Source organism: Leptopilina heterotoma, unplaced genomic scaffold, assembly GCF_015476425.1.
Source record: "Leptopilina heterotoma isolate Lh14 unplaced genomic scaffold, ASM1547642v1 Lhet_201, whole genome shotgun sequence".
Lineage (NCBI taxonomy): Eukaryota > Metazoa > Arthropoda > Insecta > Hymenoptera > Figitidae > Leptopilina > Leptopilina heterotoma.
This window is the reverse complement of record NW_025110916.1, coordinates 439,130-457,575: the sequence shown is the minus strand read 5'-3', so window position 1 is coordinate 457,575 and position 18,446 is coordinate 439,130. Positions and strand designations below refer to the sequence as shown.

The window sequence follows — 18,446 nt, the reverse complement described above, 5'->3', positions numbered from 1 at the left end:
TTTTTTCAACGGTTATCTTATGTCTACCTTATGTTTTTCTTCTTAGATATATCCTAAGGAAGGGAACCTACCATATGTCACTCTTCGCACTCAAAATTTTATTTTTTTTGTGTACCTGTGTACCTAATCATTGTCGTATTTTTTGTAACATTTACTTTGTTTTATCTTTGTACCGTATTTTCTAACGACAATATCATGACTGCTATTTATTTTAAAAACTTAAAAAGTTATTATAATAATGGTTAAAATGTTTGATTAATATAGTTCAAAGGTTTTTCTAAACCATTATTAAATAAAAATAATAATTAGACGAACATGCCTACTAAGGAATAACAAATATATTTTTTTTTCTTAAATGACTTGAAGCTAGGCCAACTGTCAGAACACACACTCTTATATATCAACTAGTTTTGCGTTTCTACAGAACGACTTTTTGAGGTTAGGAGTACTCGCATTTGCCTGGACTCCCCTTCAATGGGTTTTCTCTCTAATCTGTCGGTGAATAACAAATATAAATCTTATTTTTAGGAGTTATTAATGTTTATGATTTATAAAAAAAACTTTATTTTTTAAAGTATTACATTTAATTTTACAAAATTCAATTAAAACTCTTGTTATATTCTATACTTAGTTTTGATGGTTTTTTCGTCGAAATATGTATTAAATTGTTTCCACTTTTTCCTCTGATATGGTTCTCTTTTAAGGTCACTCCTTGGTTTTAAATTAGGCAATAAACCTGAAACAAACATTTATTTAATTTAAAGCACTCTCTGTGAATTACTTTAATCATGGTAATATTAAATTTATTCGATTAGTTTCAGAAAATCATTTTTTTGTGCTAAAAGAATTACTTTTTTATAAGATACAAACATCAATTGCTCAAAATTGATTGAAAGCTCATATGTAACTTGGTCTAGGAAAAGAGGGCTTAGGTTCGGTAAGCTAAAATTTGAAACATGCCATCACTTTTTCAATCATATCTCAGAAATAAAAGGAGATCCAAAAAAACTTAAATACGGTTAGAAAGCTTATTAAATTTTGCGTAAAATAACCCGTCTTTGAAGTCGAGTCATAAACTATTTTTTGAGTTGTAGAGTGAGAAAGAAATAAAAAAAATTATTAAATTTTCTCATTTTGGTCTCTTGACTTCCACTTTTTCAAAAATCTAGAAAAATTTAAAAAACATTTTTCTAAAAACAGAAATCTTCGTTAGAATTTCAGCTTTAAAATAAGCCTTCGAAAATTAAAAAAGATTAATCCGTCTTCCATATATCATTAAATATGTTAAGCCGTGTTTCGACCGACTGGTACAATGAAATTCAACTGTGACGAATCGATTCTGGCTTCGCGCGGCAGCGATTAAGAGAGAAAGCAGGGACGAATTCATGCGGGAGAACGATGAACCTTCGAGTTTCTTTTTAGTACTCGTGAAACATCATTATTTATTATTCCCCAGCATAAATCCGTCCCTGTTTTCTCTCCAGGGTGTCGAGTAAAAACTGTTTTTGAAATTCCCTGTCTTTTCCCTGTCGAAAAACAAAATTTCCTGTCTTATAAACCTATAAATATCCTTTAGTCATAAAAGCAATTATTATTTTCGTATGAAATAAAGTTCAAAATTAATTCTTTTTAAGGGATTACACCACTTTGAAATTTTCAAAAAATTAAAAATTTTTTTTTGCCTTTTTGGAAACTAAAATGATATGTCAGTAGATAAACAAAGTGAGTACCCGGACACATGTTCGCGAGGCCGCCGCTAGAGGCGCAACTAGCGATGCAGTCGGTTATGGCGCGCATTTCAAATTTGTACATTATAGTTCGTGCGACAGCCACCAACGCTGCGCGGTTGCCAACCCACAGTCGGTATTGCAGATTCCATCATTAACAGTTGATTGTAATGCATATTCCTACCCTACATTTCAATTCGACCGTCAGAGTAGGGAACTGTTTTTTCGACATGTTTCGACCCTCATCTGTGTTATATTTTACACATGTAAAATAATTTATGGAACAACCATAAATTTCACTATATTAACGAAAGTTTTAGTTATTTCAGTTAAGACTATCACCTTATTGCAGTTCCAGTTAAAATTTTATTTCCGTGTACAACACCTGAAATAAATTTCAGATATTTACACCTGTCTCTTTTTAATTACCTAATTATTAATTCATTAATAATTTGTCTTATCTATCCAAATATTTTAATAAACGAGTCTTGAAAATTTTTTTCTACAAGACATGTACATATCAGGATATTTTACTTTAAGAGCTTCCTTATTATATAATCATTATAAAATATACATTACAATTAAATGTAAGTAGTTTTTTATCAGTTGATATTAATTCATTGTTGAATCATAGTTAATGCATTAATGACTCATTGTTATTCGTTAATGATTCATCGGTGATTAATTAATCATTTATTATTGATTCATTAACGGTTTACGATTAATTCTTTAAAGATTCATTATTGATTAATTTCTTATTAATTTTTCGAATAATAATTTATTAGATAATGATTTGTCTTGTCTATATAACTACACAGAGAAAAATTAATAGTCAAAATTACACTGAGACATGTTTAGCACAGCATCTGAACTCAGATACAGCAGCCGCGCGAAATGAGGGTAAGATATTGTTCCCTGATTTTATTCAGATGCTGAGATAAAAGAGAACAGTATCTGTGCTAAAAGTTTACTATATGTGTTAAAAGTTTAGTTTCTGTAATTATGTACACCAGAACGAGAAGTCTTTAAAACCGTGGGACGGATGTTGCGCGGAAGGTTAGGTACAGAATCTGAAACATGCGCAATGCAGAATCTGTGCTAAACTTCCCTCAGATATACCAGATCATGGACGAATATACGTTAAAAGACTTTTCATTTCAAAAAGGGTAAAATGATGTTTTTATGTTACTTAATCGTATGAACGTATCCACTATTAATACGGTTAAAACTAATAAGTGGGTCTCTACTAAACGAAAAATAATATATTATTCTCATCTAAAATTGCGCAAAATTGTAGTAGAGGTGGGGGGGGGTGAATCTCAAAAAAACTACATGACATTCATTTGGGAACGCTTCCTAACCAATTGCCAAATATTTCAGTTCATTTGATATTTGATAAATAAATGATCATGGGAAGGTAAATAATTGAATAAAAAATCCAATGTGTTTCGTCAGTAATGCGAAGTTTCGTTGGCTAAGGTTTGCCAGGCAAACCTCAGCCTGGCTCATCAGGCTAAATTAATTAAAAACAGAAAAGGCACTTTAATATTTATAAAGGTTTTTTTTAAAAAACACTATTTTTCACTAATGTAATTAACAACCAAGAAGACTAGAGACAGGAGGTAAAACTTCGGTAGTGGGGGTATGGCAATGCTGAGTCACTCAGCTGATGTATGGTCAGGCGTTTACTTTCAAAAAAGTTTTCGCCGCAATAGACCACATGGACTTCTGCGCATCTAAATACGTAAACACGGGAAAATATATTCTATACAAATACAATAGGGAGCGTTCACAAATTACGTAACATTATAAAGGGGAGGGGGGGGGGTCTAGCTATTTGTTATGTACAGCAGAAAAAATGGCGCTAATGTATGTAACAGTGTGTTACATGGGGGGAGGGGGGGTCAAAATTTTCAAAAATTAGCGTTACGTAATTTGTGAACGCTCCCATATGAAATATAAAAATTTATATTTTTAAACATCTTTTAGTTATTAAAAAAAGTTTTAAAACCAAAAAAATGTGTAAACTGTAGCATGAAGTGTATTAAAAGTTAACAAAAAGTAATAGTCATAGTGTTGTGTTTATCTTTCTTCTTGTTACAACTTTTCACACAGCACGTTTTCGGAATTTTTAACTATTTCAATAATACTTCATTTAATAATCACTCACATTATTTCTATATATGTTAGGCTCAAAGACCGAAAACGCTCATTGAGCGAAAATATAGTCCACAACGCGTTGTGGCTCCTTCAAATTGTCCACAACGCGAAATTCGTGTTGTGGCATGGCAAAAAGTGCTCAAAACGCGTTGTGGTAATTTGAAAAGGGCCACAACGCGAAATTCGCTTTGTGGCTGCTACAATATTCGGCCACAACGCATTGTGGTAATTAAGAAATGCCACAATGCGTTCTGGAATCTTTTATATTTGCCATTACGCGTTTTGGTAATTTAGAAATGATAAGAAATAAATAACTGTAGTATTTTTTAAGCAAATAACATACAATTTTATTTACAAATAATTTAAACTATAAATACCCGAAATTAACTTTAAACATAATCATTTGTATTTTATTATTTTGTACTTTGATCTATATTTTTTCATTGTTTTATTTTTACTTGCTTAATTTATATAAAAATAATAAATAACGTACCGTGCTATTCTTTATCAATTCACTTAATTTCTCAAAAAATATTGCCTCTTTATTATCCATTATGAGTTATTAATATTATTGTTAAAATCCTGCACAGCTTTTTAAATTATATAAATGTCACAATATAAATATTACACAAAGACTACAAAAATTTTTAATTAAATCTACTTTAGCAATCACCGATGTGGAAATTTTACTACTGTAACTATTCATTGAATAAAGAAAATTTCAAAGGTATTATAATCGTAGAGGCTAATGACATACTTATAATAGAAAATTGATTAATTAAGTATCAAATAATAACCCAGTAAACGAAAACTAATTGAAATGAATTAAAAAGAATTCACAAAGAGCTTTCGTGAATCCCGCTTTGTGACAAATACGAATTGGAGCCATGATGCAATTTTCCTGAATTCGTGAAACTGTATTGAACTTCCGAACCTTCTATCCGTACCAATTCACTGGACAAGTTTTGAGCCTTTAATTTTTTTTCAATTCGTTAGCACGAATTCAATGCATTCCTTGGCCATTTCTTTCGAATGCGAATTCGTTTGGACAGATTGGTACATATTGAATTAAATTCAATTGAATATACAAAGAGATGAGTGAATCCCGCTTTGTGACAAATACGAATTGGAGCCTACCAAAAATGTTAATTCGTTTCAATTCATTTGAATTAGTTTTTTTTTACTGGGAAGACAGGTAATTAGTATACACCTTGTTTGCAAGCAACAAAATGTGTTATGATTTTTCTAAATTACCAAAACGCGTAATGGCAAATATAAAAGAATCCAGAACGCATTGTGGCATTTCTTAATTACCACAATGCGTTGTGGCCGAATATTGTAGCAGCCACAAAGCGAATTTCGCGTTGTGGCCCTTTTCAAATTACCACAACGCGTTTTGAGCACTTTTTGCCATGCCACAACACGAATTTCGCGTTGTGGACAATTTGAAGGAGCCACAACGCGTTGTGGACTATATTTTCGCTCAATGAGCGTTTTCGGTCTTTGAGCCCAACATATATATATATCCGTTATGACACACATTGTGTCTCGATTGCACTTTAAAGTTAACCTCAAATTAAAATCATATCATACACATGTGAAACACACGATATACAAGAATTTAAATGTGTGAGTGATGTGCAGGAGCACCGCGCCGGCGACTTTTCAAAACGAAAAATGCCTGGTTAAAGAAAGGCTCTTGACTCATCCCCACTACCGAAGTTTCACCTCCTGTCTCTAGCCTTCTTGTTAACAACCAATAATATCCTACCTAATTCATTAAAACATAAAAACACTAATTTAATTCGTCATGAAGAATAAAAATTAAATAAATAAGTAAATAAATTAGAAAACAAAACACGACACATATTCCACACAAGAGATTAAATTTATAATTATAAGTAAGAAAAGAAGACATTCCTCTACAACGTCTTAGTGTCAACTGAAATAAAATTAGAAACTGATATAAGAAAGTCAAAATGATGAAAACTAAAAGAGTCAATGAACTGACATGTAAACACAGGTGGTCAGCAAGATATGTTATTGTTTTGTCATTATGGACATGAGTCTATACGTCTAAAAAGAGGAAAGAGCGTTTTATTTAGAGTGAGAATATCTTCTTTTCTGTTAATAGTGGAATGATTTGTTTTTATATGGATCATTTCAGATATTCGTCGTTTTATAAAATTTTTTTTTCATTGTCCAAAACCTTCACATTTTCCCAATCAAAATCATAATTAAAATTGATACAATGTCGGTAAACTACAGAGTTGTCATTCACTTTTTTGTGTTCGTTTATGCGAGTTAGTAAAGATCGTTTCGTCTCGCCAATATATGTTGCAGGGCAGATTTTACAATCAAACTTGTATACAACATTTGTTCTACCCCATTTTTTTGTCGAATCTTTACCTAGTTTGATGATAGAACTAGAATTTTTGTTTATAAGAGGAATAGACGTGCAATTAAACTCTTTAAGGATATTTGACAACTTGTAAAAACATTTTTCATTAAAAGGTAAACAAACTTTTGGAATTTTACTATATATTTTAGTTTTGTTATTATTATTAGCACCAGAAAATTTTATTTTATTAACACGAATCTTGATATGTTTTTCAATGAAGTCTAAAGGATAGTTATTGTTTTCTAAAATATTTTTAATTTTTTTCAAGTTGTCAAATTAGAATTTTTTATTGGACAATGAAAATGCCCTATCTACAAGATTATATACAATATTCTTTTTTTGCTGAAGTGGATGATCTGAAAAATAGTTAATGAGTCTATTTGATGAAATCGGTTTTTAAAAACCAATTTGTAATAATTTTGTGGTTGTTGTCTCTGATAAGCTTTAGATCAAGAAAGTTAATAGAATTTTCCTTTTCTTTTTTAACAGTAAATTGTAATTTTTGATTGTAAAAGTTAAAAGTGTCAATAACCAGATCAACATGTTCTTTTTTTATGGCTAAAATTGTGTCATTCACATACCTAAAATAGAAAAGTGGAACACAATTATGTTTTTCTTTTAACTCTTTTAAACATTCAGTTTCCAGATCATCCATTGCAATATCCGAGACGAAAGGTGAAATTGGAGAACCCACCCAGTAAACGAAAACTAATTGAAATGAATTAAAAAGAATTCACAAAGAGCTTTCGTGAATCCCGCTTTGTGACAAATACGAATTGGAGCCATGATGCAATTTTCCTGAATTCGTGAAACTGTATTGAACTTCCGAACCTTCTATCCGTACCAATTCACTGGACAAGTTTTGAGCCTTTAATTTTTTTTCAATTCGTTAGCACGAATTCAATGCATTCCTTGGCCATTTCTTTCGAATGCGAATTCGTTTGGACAGATTGGTACATATTGAATTAAATTCAATTGAATATACAAAGAGATGAGTGAATCCCGCTTTGTGACAAATACGAATTGGAGCCTACCAAAAATGTTAATTCGTTTCAATTCATTTGAATTAGTTTTTTTTTACTGGGCATCGGTGTTCCGTATGTCTGTCTGTAGAATTTTCCATCAAAAGAAGAAAAATATGTATTATTAAATACAAATTTAGTAAAATCAATAATGTCAGAGAATGGAATTTTACATTTCTGGTTTATACAACTAATACGTCGATCCAAACTCTGAATGACCAACTCACAAGACATAAATAAAATGTCCCACTCCGTCCGATTATTTCCTTAATAAATAGCCCTACTCATTTTCTCGCAAAAAAATTGTGACTTTACCTCGGTCACACATTAACAATAGTTTAGAACTTAAATACAAATTAGACAATGTCACTATGGACGACAGCTACACTTTTATCTCACTTGACGTAAGTTCCATGTTTACAAATGTGTCTTGTGAGTTGGTCATTCAGAGTTTGGATCGACGTATTAGTTGTATAAACCAGAAATGTAAAATTCCATTCTCTGACATTATTGATTTTACTAAATTTGTATTTAATAATACATATTTTTCTTCTTTTGATGGAAAATTCTACAGACAGACATACGGAACACCGATGGGTTCTCCAATTTCACCTTTCGTCTCGGATATTGCAATGGATGATCTGGAAACTGAATGTTTAAAAGAGTTAAAAGAAAAACATAATTGTGTTCCACTTTTCTATTTTAGGTATGTGAATGACACAATTTTAGCCATAAAAAAAGAACATGTTGATCTGGTTATTGACACTTTTAACTTTTACAATCAAAAATTACAATTTACTGTTAAAAAAGAAAAGGAAAATTCTATTAACTTTCTTGATCTAAAGCTTATCAGAGACAACAACCACAAAATTATTACAAATTGGTTTTTAAAAACCGATTTCATCAAATAGACTCATTAACTATTTTTCAGATCATCCACTTCAGCAAAAAAAGAATATTGTATATAATCTTGTAGATAGGGCATTTTCATTGTCCAATAAAAAATTCCAATTTGACAACTTGAAAAAAATTAAAAATATTTTAGAAAACAATAACTATCCTTTAGACTTCATTGAAAAACATATCAAGATTCGTGTTAATAAAATAAAATTTTCTGGTGCTAATAATAATAACAAAACTAAAATATATAGTAAAATTCCAAAAGTTTGTTTACCTTTTAATGAAAAATGTTTTTACAAGTTGTCAAATATCCTTAAAGAGTTTAATTGCACGTCTATTCCTCTTATAAACAAAAATTCTAGTTCTATCATCAAACTAGGTAAAGATTCGACAAAAAAATGGGATAGAACAAATGTTGTATACAAGTTTGATTGTAAAACCTGCCCTGCAACATATATTGGCGAGACGAAACGGTCTTTACTAACTCGCATAAACGAACACAAAAAAGAGAATGACAACTCTGTAGTTTACCGACATTGTATCAATTTTAATCATGATTTTGATTGGAAAAATGTAAAGTTTTGGACAGTGAAAAAAAAAATTTTATAAATCGACGAATATCTGAAATGATCCATACAAAATCAAATCATTCCACTATTAACAGAAAAGAAGATATTCTCACTCTAAATAAAACGTTCTTTCCTCTTTTTAGACGTATAGACTCATGTCCATAATGACAAAACAATAACATATCTTGCTGATCACCTGTGTTTACATGTCAGTTCATTGACTCTTTTAGTTTTCATCATTTTGACTTTCTTATATCAGTTTCTAATTTTATTTCAGTTGACACTAAGACGTTGTAGAGGAATGTCTTCTTTTCTTACTTATAATTATAAATTTAATCTCTTGTGTGGAATATGTGTCGTGTTTTGTTTTCTAATTTATTTACTTATTTATTTAATTTTTATTCTTCATGACGAATTAAAATAGTGTTTTTATGTTTTAATGACTTAGGTAGGATATTATTGGTTGTTAATTACTTTAGTAAAAAATAGTGTTTTTAAAAAAACCTTTATAAATATTAAAGTGCCTTTTCAGTTTTTTAATAAATTTAGCCTGATGAGGTTGGCAAACCTTAGCCAATGAAACGTCGCATTACTGACGAAACACATTGGATTTTCTATTCAATTATTTACCTTCCCATGATCATTTATTTATCAAATATCAATTAAACCATGGAAGGATTTAAATCTACTCAATTATTTCAGTTCATTATTGGTTCATTAATGACTCATTGTTAATTCATTGTAGATCCTTAATGATTCATACCTGATTTATTTATGATCCATTGATGATTCATTAATGTCTCATTGTTAATAAATTAATGATTGATAGTTGATTTATTTATAATTCATTATTGATTCATTGTTAATTCATAGTTGATTCACTAATGACACATTGTTGATTCATTAATGATTCATAGCTGATTTTTTATAATCCATTCTTGATTCATTAATGACTCATTGTTAATTAATTGTTGATTTATTAATGACTCATAGTTGATTTATTTATAATTAATTGTTGATTCATTAATTATTCGTAGTTGATTTATTAATGGTTCATAGTTGATTTTTTATGATTCATTCTTGATTCATAGTTGATTTATTAATGACTCATTGTCGATTCATTAATGATTCATAGTTGATTCATTAATGACTAATTGTTGATTTATTAATGCTTCCGTGTTGATTCATTAATTATTTACTGTTTATACATTAATGATCTGTCTTAAATATCCAACTATTATGGAAAATAAATGATGAAATGTTAGTAGTAGTGAATAAACTCCATACATTAGGTTGAAAAAATTATCGATGTCGAGTAAAAATGCTTAGTATTGTAGATTTAGTAGAAATGATATCTTATTTTAAAATAAATAGATATTTTCTCTAAATATTTTTGGGCTGTTCCTGTAGAGAATAAAAATGGAAAAGATGTTGCTGATGCAATGTAATATTTAGTAAATAAATGTATTTCAAAATACCTGCATTCAGATAATGAAAAGAAAATAATTTTACAATTAACAATTTGAATCAGAAACGAAAATGAATAAAATTACTTTTAATCAACATGCAGGAATCTAAAAAATGTCAGTTGTTGAACGATTTAATAGAACACTTAAGAGTGAAGGTGTAAATTTAGAAGTTGTTGACACATTAAAAGTACGTTTTTTAAAATTAAAAAAAGTACCGCAGTGAAGACCAAAGTTAAAAAAAAACATGATAAGGTACGAGTCATCGAATTAAAAAACTTCTTTAAAAAAAGGCTATAATCCAAATTAGCTAACTAAAACATTCACCATTGGGGTCGTCCATAAATTAATTAAAACATTTATGGGGGAGGGTCTAGCTAGTTCTTACGAACAATAGAAAAAATTGAGCTAATGTATGTAAAATATCTTACTAAGAGGAGGGGGGGAAGGTTAAATTTTCAAAAAAATATCTTACGTAATTTATGGACGGCCCCATTGACAAAGCTGTATTAACTACACCTGTGACTTATAAGATCAATAATTACTATAGGACCAACCAATAAGTAAAATATCCTGGTACATATCTTGTAGAAAAAGTTGTCAATTCTCGAGGAAATAAAATTTTGTTTAAGTGGTTAGACTTCAATTATTATCAAAACAGTTGGATAGATGAGACAAATCATTAATGAATCAACTAACAATTATTGTTGACTATTGAAAACTACTTAAATTGTATTATAATGTATATTTTATAAGGATTTTATAGAGAGGAACTTCTTAAAGTAAAATATTCTGATACATACATTCTATAGCTTTCAGGCAACATGAACATTTTTTTATTAACTCGTGCATAAATTTTTTAATTTTCAAAACTCAATATTAAAACAATAATTTTTACATAGTCTGAAAAATTTCGTATGACAGACACTGGTCTTCAAATAAAAAACTTTAATAACTGTCCCTGAAAAGTTTCCTTAAAAATCAAAAATCGCGATTTTTTAATTATTGTCATAAGAATACCGTAACCTTGCCTGTAATCTTACGTTGACATTTAGGTGTCAATTTTTTTAAATATAATGATAAGAGTACAATATTAATTCCCCTATAAATGTTTCCATCATCCAATTTTTTTATGAGTTTCCTTTTTATAATATATTTTTCAGATTTTTAAAAAATGTATTTTTATATATTTTATATATATTTCGATGTACTTTTCAAACATATTACATCTTGTTTAAGTAAACATTATTTAAATATTATGTAAAATTCATTTGTTTTCTATTTACATTTACCTTCTTGTTTCACAAAATTGCTTGTGTATGGCTGATTCATTAAGGATCCATTATGAATTCATTATTCACTTATTAATGATTCATTACACTGGTTTACAGTGAAATTGTCAATCGAACAAAACAATTTTTTTTCGAATAGTAAGTATTTTTTTAGTAAGAAAATCATAGTTTTAATTTTTTTCCCTCGTGCAGTTTTTCTGTAGCTTCAAATTTTGCATTTTCGAGGTGCAACGCCACTTAAACTTACCTGTAGGAAAATTAGCTTGTCAAAACATAATAAATGAGATATCATTGGAAAGGTTATTAAATTACCTTTCGATCCATAGGTCACAGAATAAAATTCAACAAAAATTGAGGGAGTTACAGTCGATTAAAGATGAAATTTCATGACAATTTTGATGATTTTTAGACATTTGAGTACCTTCTACTATTTTTTCTACATCAAACAGGAAAGAATGTTTAGGTTTTAATTTTTTTATTGATAGACTATATCATTACACAAATTTTGAGCCCTTGTGGACCTCGATTGGATTAAAAATGACAATTCTACACTAAATTTAGTGAACAAAACTACATTCTTCATTTTTAGTATCCCTTAAACATTTGCAGCAAAAATTGAAGTAATAAAATTTAGTTAAGCTCTAAAGTTACTAAAATCACTAATAAAGGATTTCTGAAATCGTAGATTTCGAATCCAATGTTAGTTTTCTAAATTTGAAAATGGCGGATCCAATATGGCGGACAAGTTTTTAAAAATCGATTACATTCGTCTTAAATTCGTTACTCGGGGGTTTTCGGGGTCGCTGATTACGAATCTGATGTCAGATTTCAAAAATTAAAAATGGCGGATCCAATAGGTGCGAATTTGATGGATTTTAAAAAACTCGTTCACCATTATGAATCCATCCTTTTCAATTTTCGAAATCTGACATCAGATTCGTAATCAGCGACCCCGAAAACCCCCGAGTAACGAATTTAAGACGAATGTAATCGATTTTTAAAAACTTGTCCGCCATATTGGATCCGCCATTTTCAAATTTAGAAAACTAACATTGGATTCGAAATCTACGATTTCAGAAATCCTTTATTAGTGATTTTAGTAACTTTAGAGCTTAACTAAATTTTATTACTTCAATTTTGGCTGCAAATGTTTAAGGGATACTAAAAATGAAGAATGTAGTTTCGTTCACTACATTTAGTGTAGAATTGTCATTTTTAATCCAATCGGGGTCCACAAGGGCTCAAAATTTGTGTAATGATATAGTCTATCAATAAAAAAATTAAAACCTAAACATTCTTTCCTGTTTGATGTAGAAAAAAATAGTAGAAGTTACTCAAATGTCTAAAAATCATCAAAATTGTCATGAAATTTCATCTTTAATCGACTGTAACTCTCTCAATTTTTGTTGAATTTTATTCTGTGACCTATGGATCGAAAGGTAATTTAATAACCTTTCCAATGATACCTCATTTATTATATTTTGACAAGCTAATTTTCCTACAGGTAAGTTTAAGTGGCTTCGCACCTCGAAAATGGAAAATTTGAAGCTACAGAAAAACTGCACGAGGGAAAAAAATTAAAACTATGATTTTCTTACTCAAAAAACACCTACTATTCGAAAAAAAATTGTTTTGTTCGATTGGCAAAAAAAAGTTTTTAATTTGTAAACCTGTGTTATATTGATTCATTAATGATACATAGTTGATTCAATAATGATTCCTAGATGATTCAATAATGATTTATAATTGATTAATTATAGTAATTCATTGTTGATTCATTAATGATTTATATCTGATTCATTAATGATGCATTATTGATTTATTAATGATTCTTGTTAATTTATATTTGATCCATTAATTATACATTAATAATTCATTATTGATTCATTAATGATGCATTAATGATTCATTGTTGATTCATTCATGATTTATGACTGATTCTTCGTTAATTCTTTAATGGTCTATGGCTGATTCGTTAATGATCTACTAATGATTCATTAATGATTCATAGTTGACTCATTAATTATTTATAGCTGATGAATTAACGATCAATAATTGATTTATTACTGATTTTTCTTGATTCACAGTTGATTTATTAATTATTCATAGTTGATTCATAAAGGATTCATTGTTGATTTATTAATGGCTCATTATTGCGATTCACTAATGATTTGTATTATTCAATATATGGCATATTTTTTTAAAAGTTCCTCTTTACAAAAATTCTTATAAAATATACATCACACATAGCACGTTATCTTGCTGTAAGCTTATTCTTTAAGCTTATGAGTGAAGTTCGACAGTAAACTTAAGGTAAACTCAGAAAAACCGTAATATGTCCGCATCATAGTAAACTTACATTATAGACAGTGTAGTTGCACAGTGGTTCAAAATTACAATTTAGTGTTCATAATCACCTACAGCCTACAATTTTGACTTTTTTTTTTTTTTAATTAATAAAAAAAGAAAAAGTTGCCTATTGTGGCTGCAATAATTTAAATAGTAGTTTAAACAAAAGTTAGGATTGAAAAGTAAATGTTTACAATAATTATCTCTCTATATTATATAAAGATTTCGCCGCCGGATTCATTGTTTTGAAGTCAAAGCGGTTAAAAGTCAAAGATCATAGGTCATAGGTCAAGAGAACATAACCTTAAAATTAGGTCAAAGATCATACTATTGTACTAAAATTTTTCGTCTGCTACTGTATATGAACATAACCTACAAATTAGTGAAATACGACGACGTGTTATGGCGGCCATGGTTTAAATTTCAGCCGTAATGGCGCAACCTCTGCTAGTGGTGCAAATACTCATAACTCTAACCCCCCCAAAATGTGTTAATTTTTGCCGCTGCTAAGCATTGGCGTGAGGTCTCCTTATACTACTTCGTGCTTATGGGATAGAGAGCAATCAATGTATTCAAAAGACAGAGGGCAAACATAACCTCAAAATTAGGTCATATGTCAGACGGTAAACATAACCTCAAAATTAGATCAGATGTCAGACAGTAAACATTCCTTCAAAATTAGTTTAAAAGTTATATGTAAGAGAGCAGAAATAAAACGTCAAAATTTGGTCAAAATGATAGGTTAGACCAAACATAACCTTAAAATTTCCTTACAGTGTTAGGTCAGATGGCAAACTTCATCTAAACATTAAGTCTGCATTAAGTTCCCTACTAAAAATCCCTATGTAGGATCCTACATAAGATCTTACATAGAATACTAACTATAAATTTATAAAAAATCCTAGAATGATTGTAAGAATCTACGTAGAAATCCATAAAAAAGCACATATGGATTTGGCACAGGATTTTTTATGAGAATTGATATAGGAATGCGCATTCGTGTTACTGGATAAAAATCTACGTTAATTCCAATATGATTACCTACATCTTTTCTGACATAATTTTGGTGTCAATTTCCTATGTCAATTTCCTTTGTCAATTTCCACCATACTTACCAATATAAAATCTTACAAAAATTCTTTAGTTAAAATCTTACTTAATAATTATTAAAAATTTGTCTATATAGAATCGTAGAAAAATTCCTACATAAAATCTTACTTAATTATTAAAAATTTACCTATATAGAATCATACCAAACTTCCTACATAGACTCTTACTTACCCTATTAAAAATACCCACATGGGATCCTACATGGGATCTTACGTGGGTTCTTATACAAAAACCTGTATAAAATCCCAGATCCCACGTAAGAATCCACATGGGATCCCATGTCCCATGCACATGTATATTTGGGACACGATTTGAAACAGGAATTCATGTGGGAATTTGAGTTTGTGTATATCCACATAAAAATCCACATGAATTTCTATGTGAGAATACATAAAGGATTCTATAAAGGATTTCATATGGGTTTTCATGTTTCATATATAAGATTTCACATAGGATTTCATAAAAGATTTAATATGTGATTACATTAGGGATCCATTGTGAGAATTTTCAAAGGATTAAAAATTATTTAATTAAAAATTAAATAATAAATTGTATTAGCATTTCAAATCATCAGGAAGAAAAAAAATTCGATAATTTGAAACACTTCTTCTGAGCTATAAACTCTCAGTTATATAGTGTTAAAAAATCATGTTAACAGGGGGAGAAGTCGCTCTCGCCACCTGGCGGTGAAAGTATATGAACTGTGGTATTCTGTATCCTTAAGGGGATCCCACATACCGACAATGCAGATCAAAAATGGTTAAAAATCTGCAACGACCGTTTCTTGAAAAATATAAGGAATTATGACCTATAAATTTGTGAAAGTCATTTTTTATTATAAATACATAGGATGAGTATTTTATTTGTTGTAATTATTAAAAAAAATATATTGTTAGAAAATTAAATATGGTCAGTTTCCAAGAGCCCAAACTGCAACGACCTTTTCTTGAAAACAACAAAACAAAATAATTTTTCCATTTAGCAAACTTAATTTTAATAAAAAATACTCATAATAAGATTCATTACATATGAAAACAACAATAAAAAACTTTAATTTATGTAAACTGTTTTGTATAGCAATTTACAACAAGAAGAACACATGTGACAGCTTTTAGTAGTTCATAGAACCAAGAGATGGCGCCAAAGGTTCCAAAACTGACCAATTTTGATTATTTTTAGCTTTAAATTAGCAACAATAAAATATAATGTTTTCTTTTCGAGTAAAAATTCATTAGTGATGAAAGACACACAATGAGAGACATTTATTTTGTTCAAATTGTTAAAGAAAAGTTAATGCTAGTAAATTAAATATCAAGTGCCACCGAACAGCTGTCACATATACACTTTACAAAAAATAAAGTTTTTATTTATTCCTGAATGGCAAATGAGTCTCATCCTCCGTATTTTCCTACAAAATTAAATTTCCCAAATGGAAAAATTATTTTGTTTCGTTGTTTTCGAGAAATGGTCGTTGCAGTTTGAGCTAGTAGTCAAAGATGTGTTACAGGGAAACTGCCCATACACAGAAAAAAAAAGTTCACGAATCTCTCGTGAACTAGTATATCACTTTTGGATGGGACACAAAATTCTTAAAAATCAACAAACACAGTTCGTCAAAATTTCATCAACTCCTTCACTAGAAACATAGTACGGTTTCCGAACTTTTCGTCAAAGTTAACGAAAAATTCGTGAACTTTTAAAAAATGCTAAAAACAAGAAGAAATAATTTCCAGATACTACTTTTTTATAGTATTTCACTTTATTTGATAACTTGACGCCTATTACGCACCCAACTACACAGAATACACAATTTTATCGCCATTAAAATTCGTAATTCGCTTCACGGGATTCGAACCTAGTACCTATACCCTATAACATAATATTTCTAACAACTAACCGCCACGGCTAAATCTAGATACACTGTCCTTCGACAAACGAAACGATTAGCTTTGTCTGCTGTAAAACTCAGGACCGTGCAAAGTAGAAAAAGTCCCTTATCGTAACTTTTAATTCATTTTATGAATTATTTGTTTCACAAAGGAAATTAGCAAACAAAAATATTCACTAAGTAATAAAAAACACTGATTCTAAATAATAACTTTCATCAAAGAATTTTCCCGAATGTAAACACCGATGACACCGACTGAATGATGAATGCTTGATCAGCCATATTTAATGCGCATTACGAACTGCGCATACTACTGACACTCGCGAGTTCACGATCCTCTACTTTTGACGAACTACTCTTCATTAACAGTTCATCAAAAATTCATTAACTTTGTTTCAGTTTTTCGTTGACGTTCGCCATTTCTAATCAAAAGTGAATGAAAATTTTGAAATTTTGTGTCCCATCCAAAAGTGATATACTAGTTCACGAGAGATTCATGAACTTTTTTTTCCCGTGTATTTAACTTTCTAACGATAATTTTTTTCAAATAATTACAACAAATAAAATACTCATCCTGTGTATTCATGATAAAAAATGAGTTTTCCAAATTTATAGGTAATAATATCTTATATTTTCCAAGAAACGGTCGTTGCAGATTTTTAATCATTTTAGATCTGCAATGTCGATAAGTGGGATCCCCTTAATAAAAAAACCACGTGAGATCCTATGTAAGATCCCATGTGGAAAATTATATGGGAAATAATATACGATCTCACCTGGGATTTTATATAATTTTCATTTCTATGTAAAATCCTACGTAAGAGCTCATATGGTTTCATATGCGGGAAATAACATAGGAAATTACATGGGATCTTACGTAGGATTTTACATAGAAATGAAAATTATATGAAATCCCAGGTGAGATCGTATATTATTTCCCATATAATTTTCCACATGGGATCTTACATAGGATCTCACGTGGTTTTTTTATTAATGATACAGAATACCACAGTTCATATACTTTCACCGCCAGGTGGCGAGAGCGACTTCTCCCCCTGTTAACATGATTTTTTAACACTATATAACTGAGAGTTTATAGCTCAGAAGTGTTTCAAATTATCGAATTTTTTTTCTTCCTGATGATTTGAAATGCTAATATAATTTATTATTTAATTTTTAATTAAATAATTTTTAATCCTTTGAAAATTCTCACAATGGATCCCTAATGTAATCACATATTAAATCTTTTATGAAATCCTATGTGAAATCTTATATATGAAACATGAAAACCCATATGAAATCCTTTATAGAATCCTTTATGTATTCTCACATAGAAATTCATGTGGATTTTTATGTGGATATACACAAACTCAAATTCCCACATGAATTCCTGTTTCAAATCGTGTCCCAAATATACATGTGCATGGGACATGGGATCCCATGTGGATTCTTACGTGGGATCTGGGATTTTATACAGGTTTTTGTATAAGAACCCACGTAAGATCCCATGTAGGATCCCATGTGGGTATTTTTAATAGGGTAAGTAAGAGTCTATGTAGGAA

The 18,446-nt window shown here is 29.6% G+C and overlaps 1 protein-coding gene across 1 annotated transcript in view; it reads right to left on the bottom strand.

Annotated features, from left to right (window-relative positions):
- Positions 1-540: 540 nt before the first annotated feature.
- The window catches only part of LOC122501093 (39S ribosomal protein S18a, mitochondrial), a 79,458-nt gene continuing 61,552 nt past the window's right edge, over positions 541-18,446 (bottom strand). The window contains exon 4 of the mRNA XM_043610357.1: positions 541-736. Within this exon, the coding sequence (XP_043466292.1) occupies positions 615-736 (122 nt within the window). The 3' untranslated portion in view covers positions 541-614. The remainder of the gene's footprint in view (positions 737-18,446) is intronic.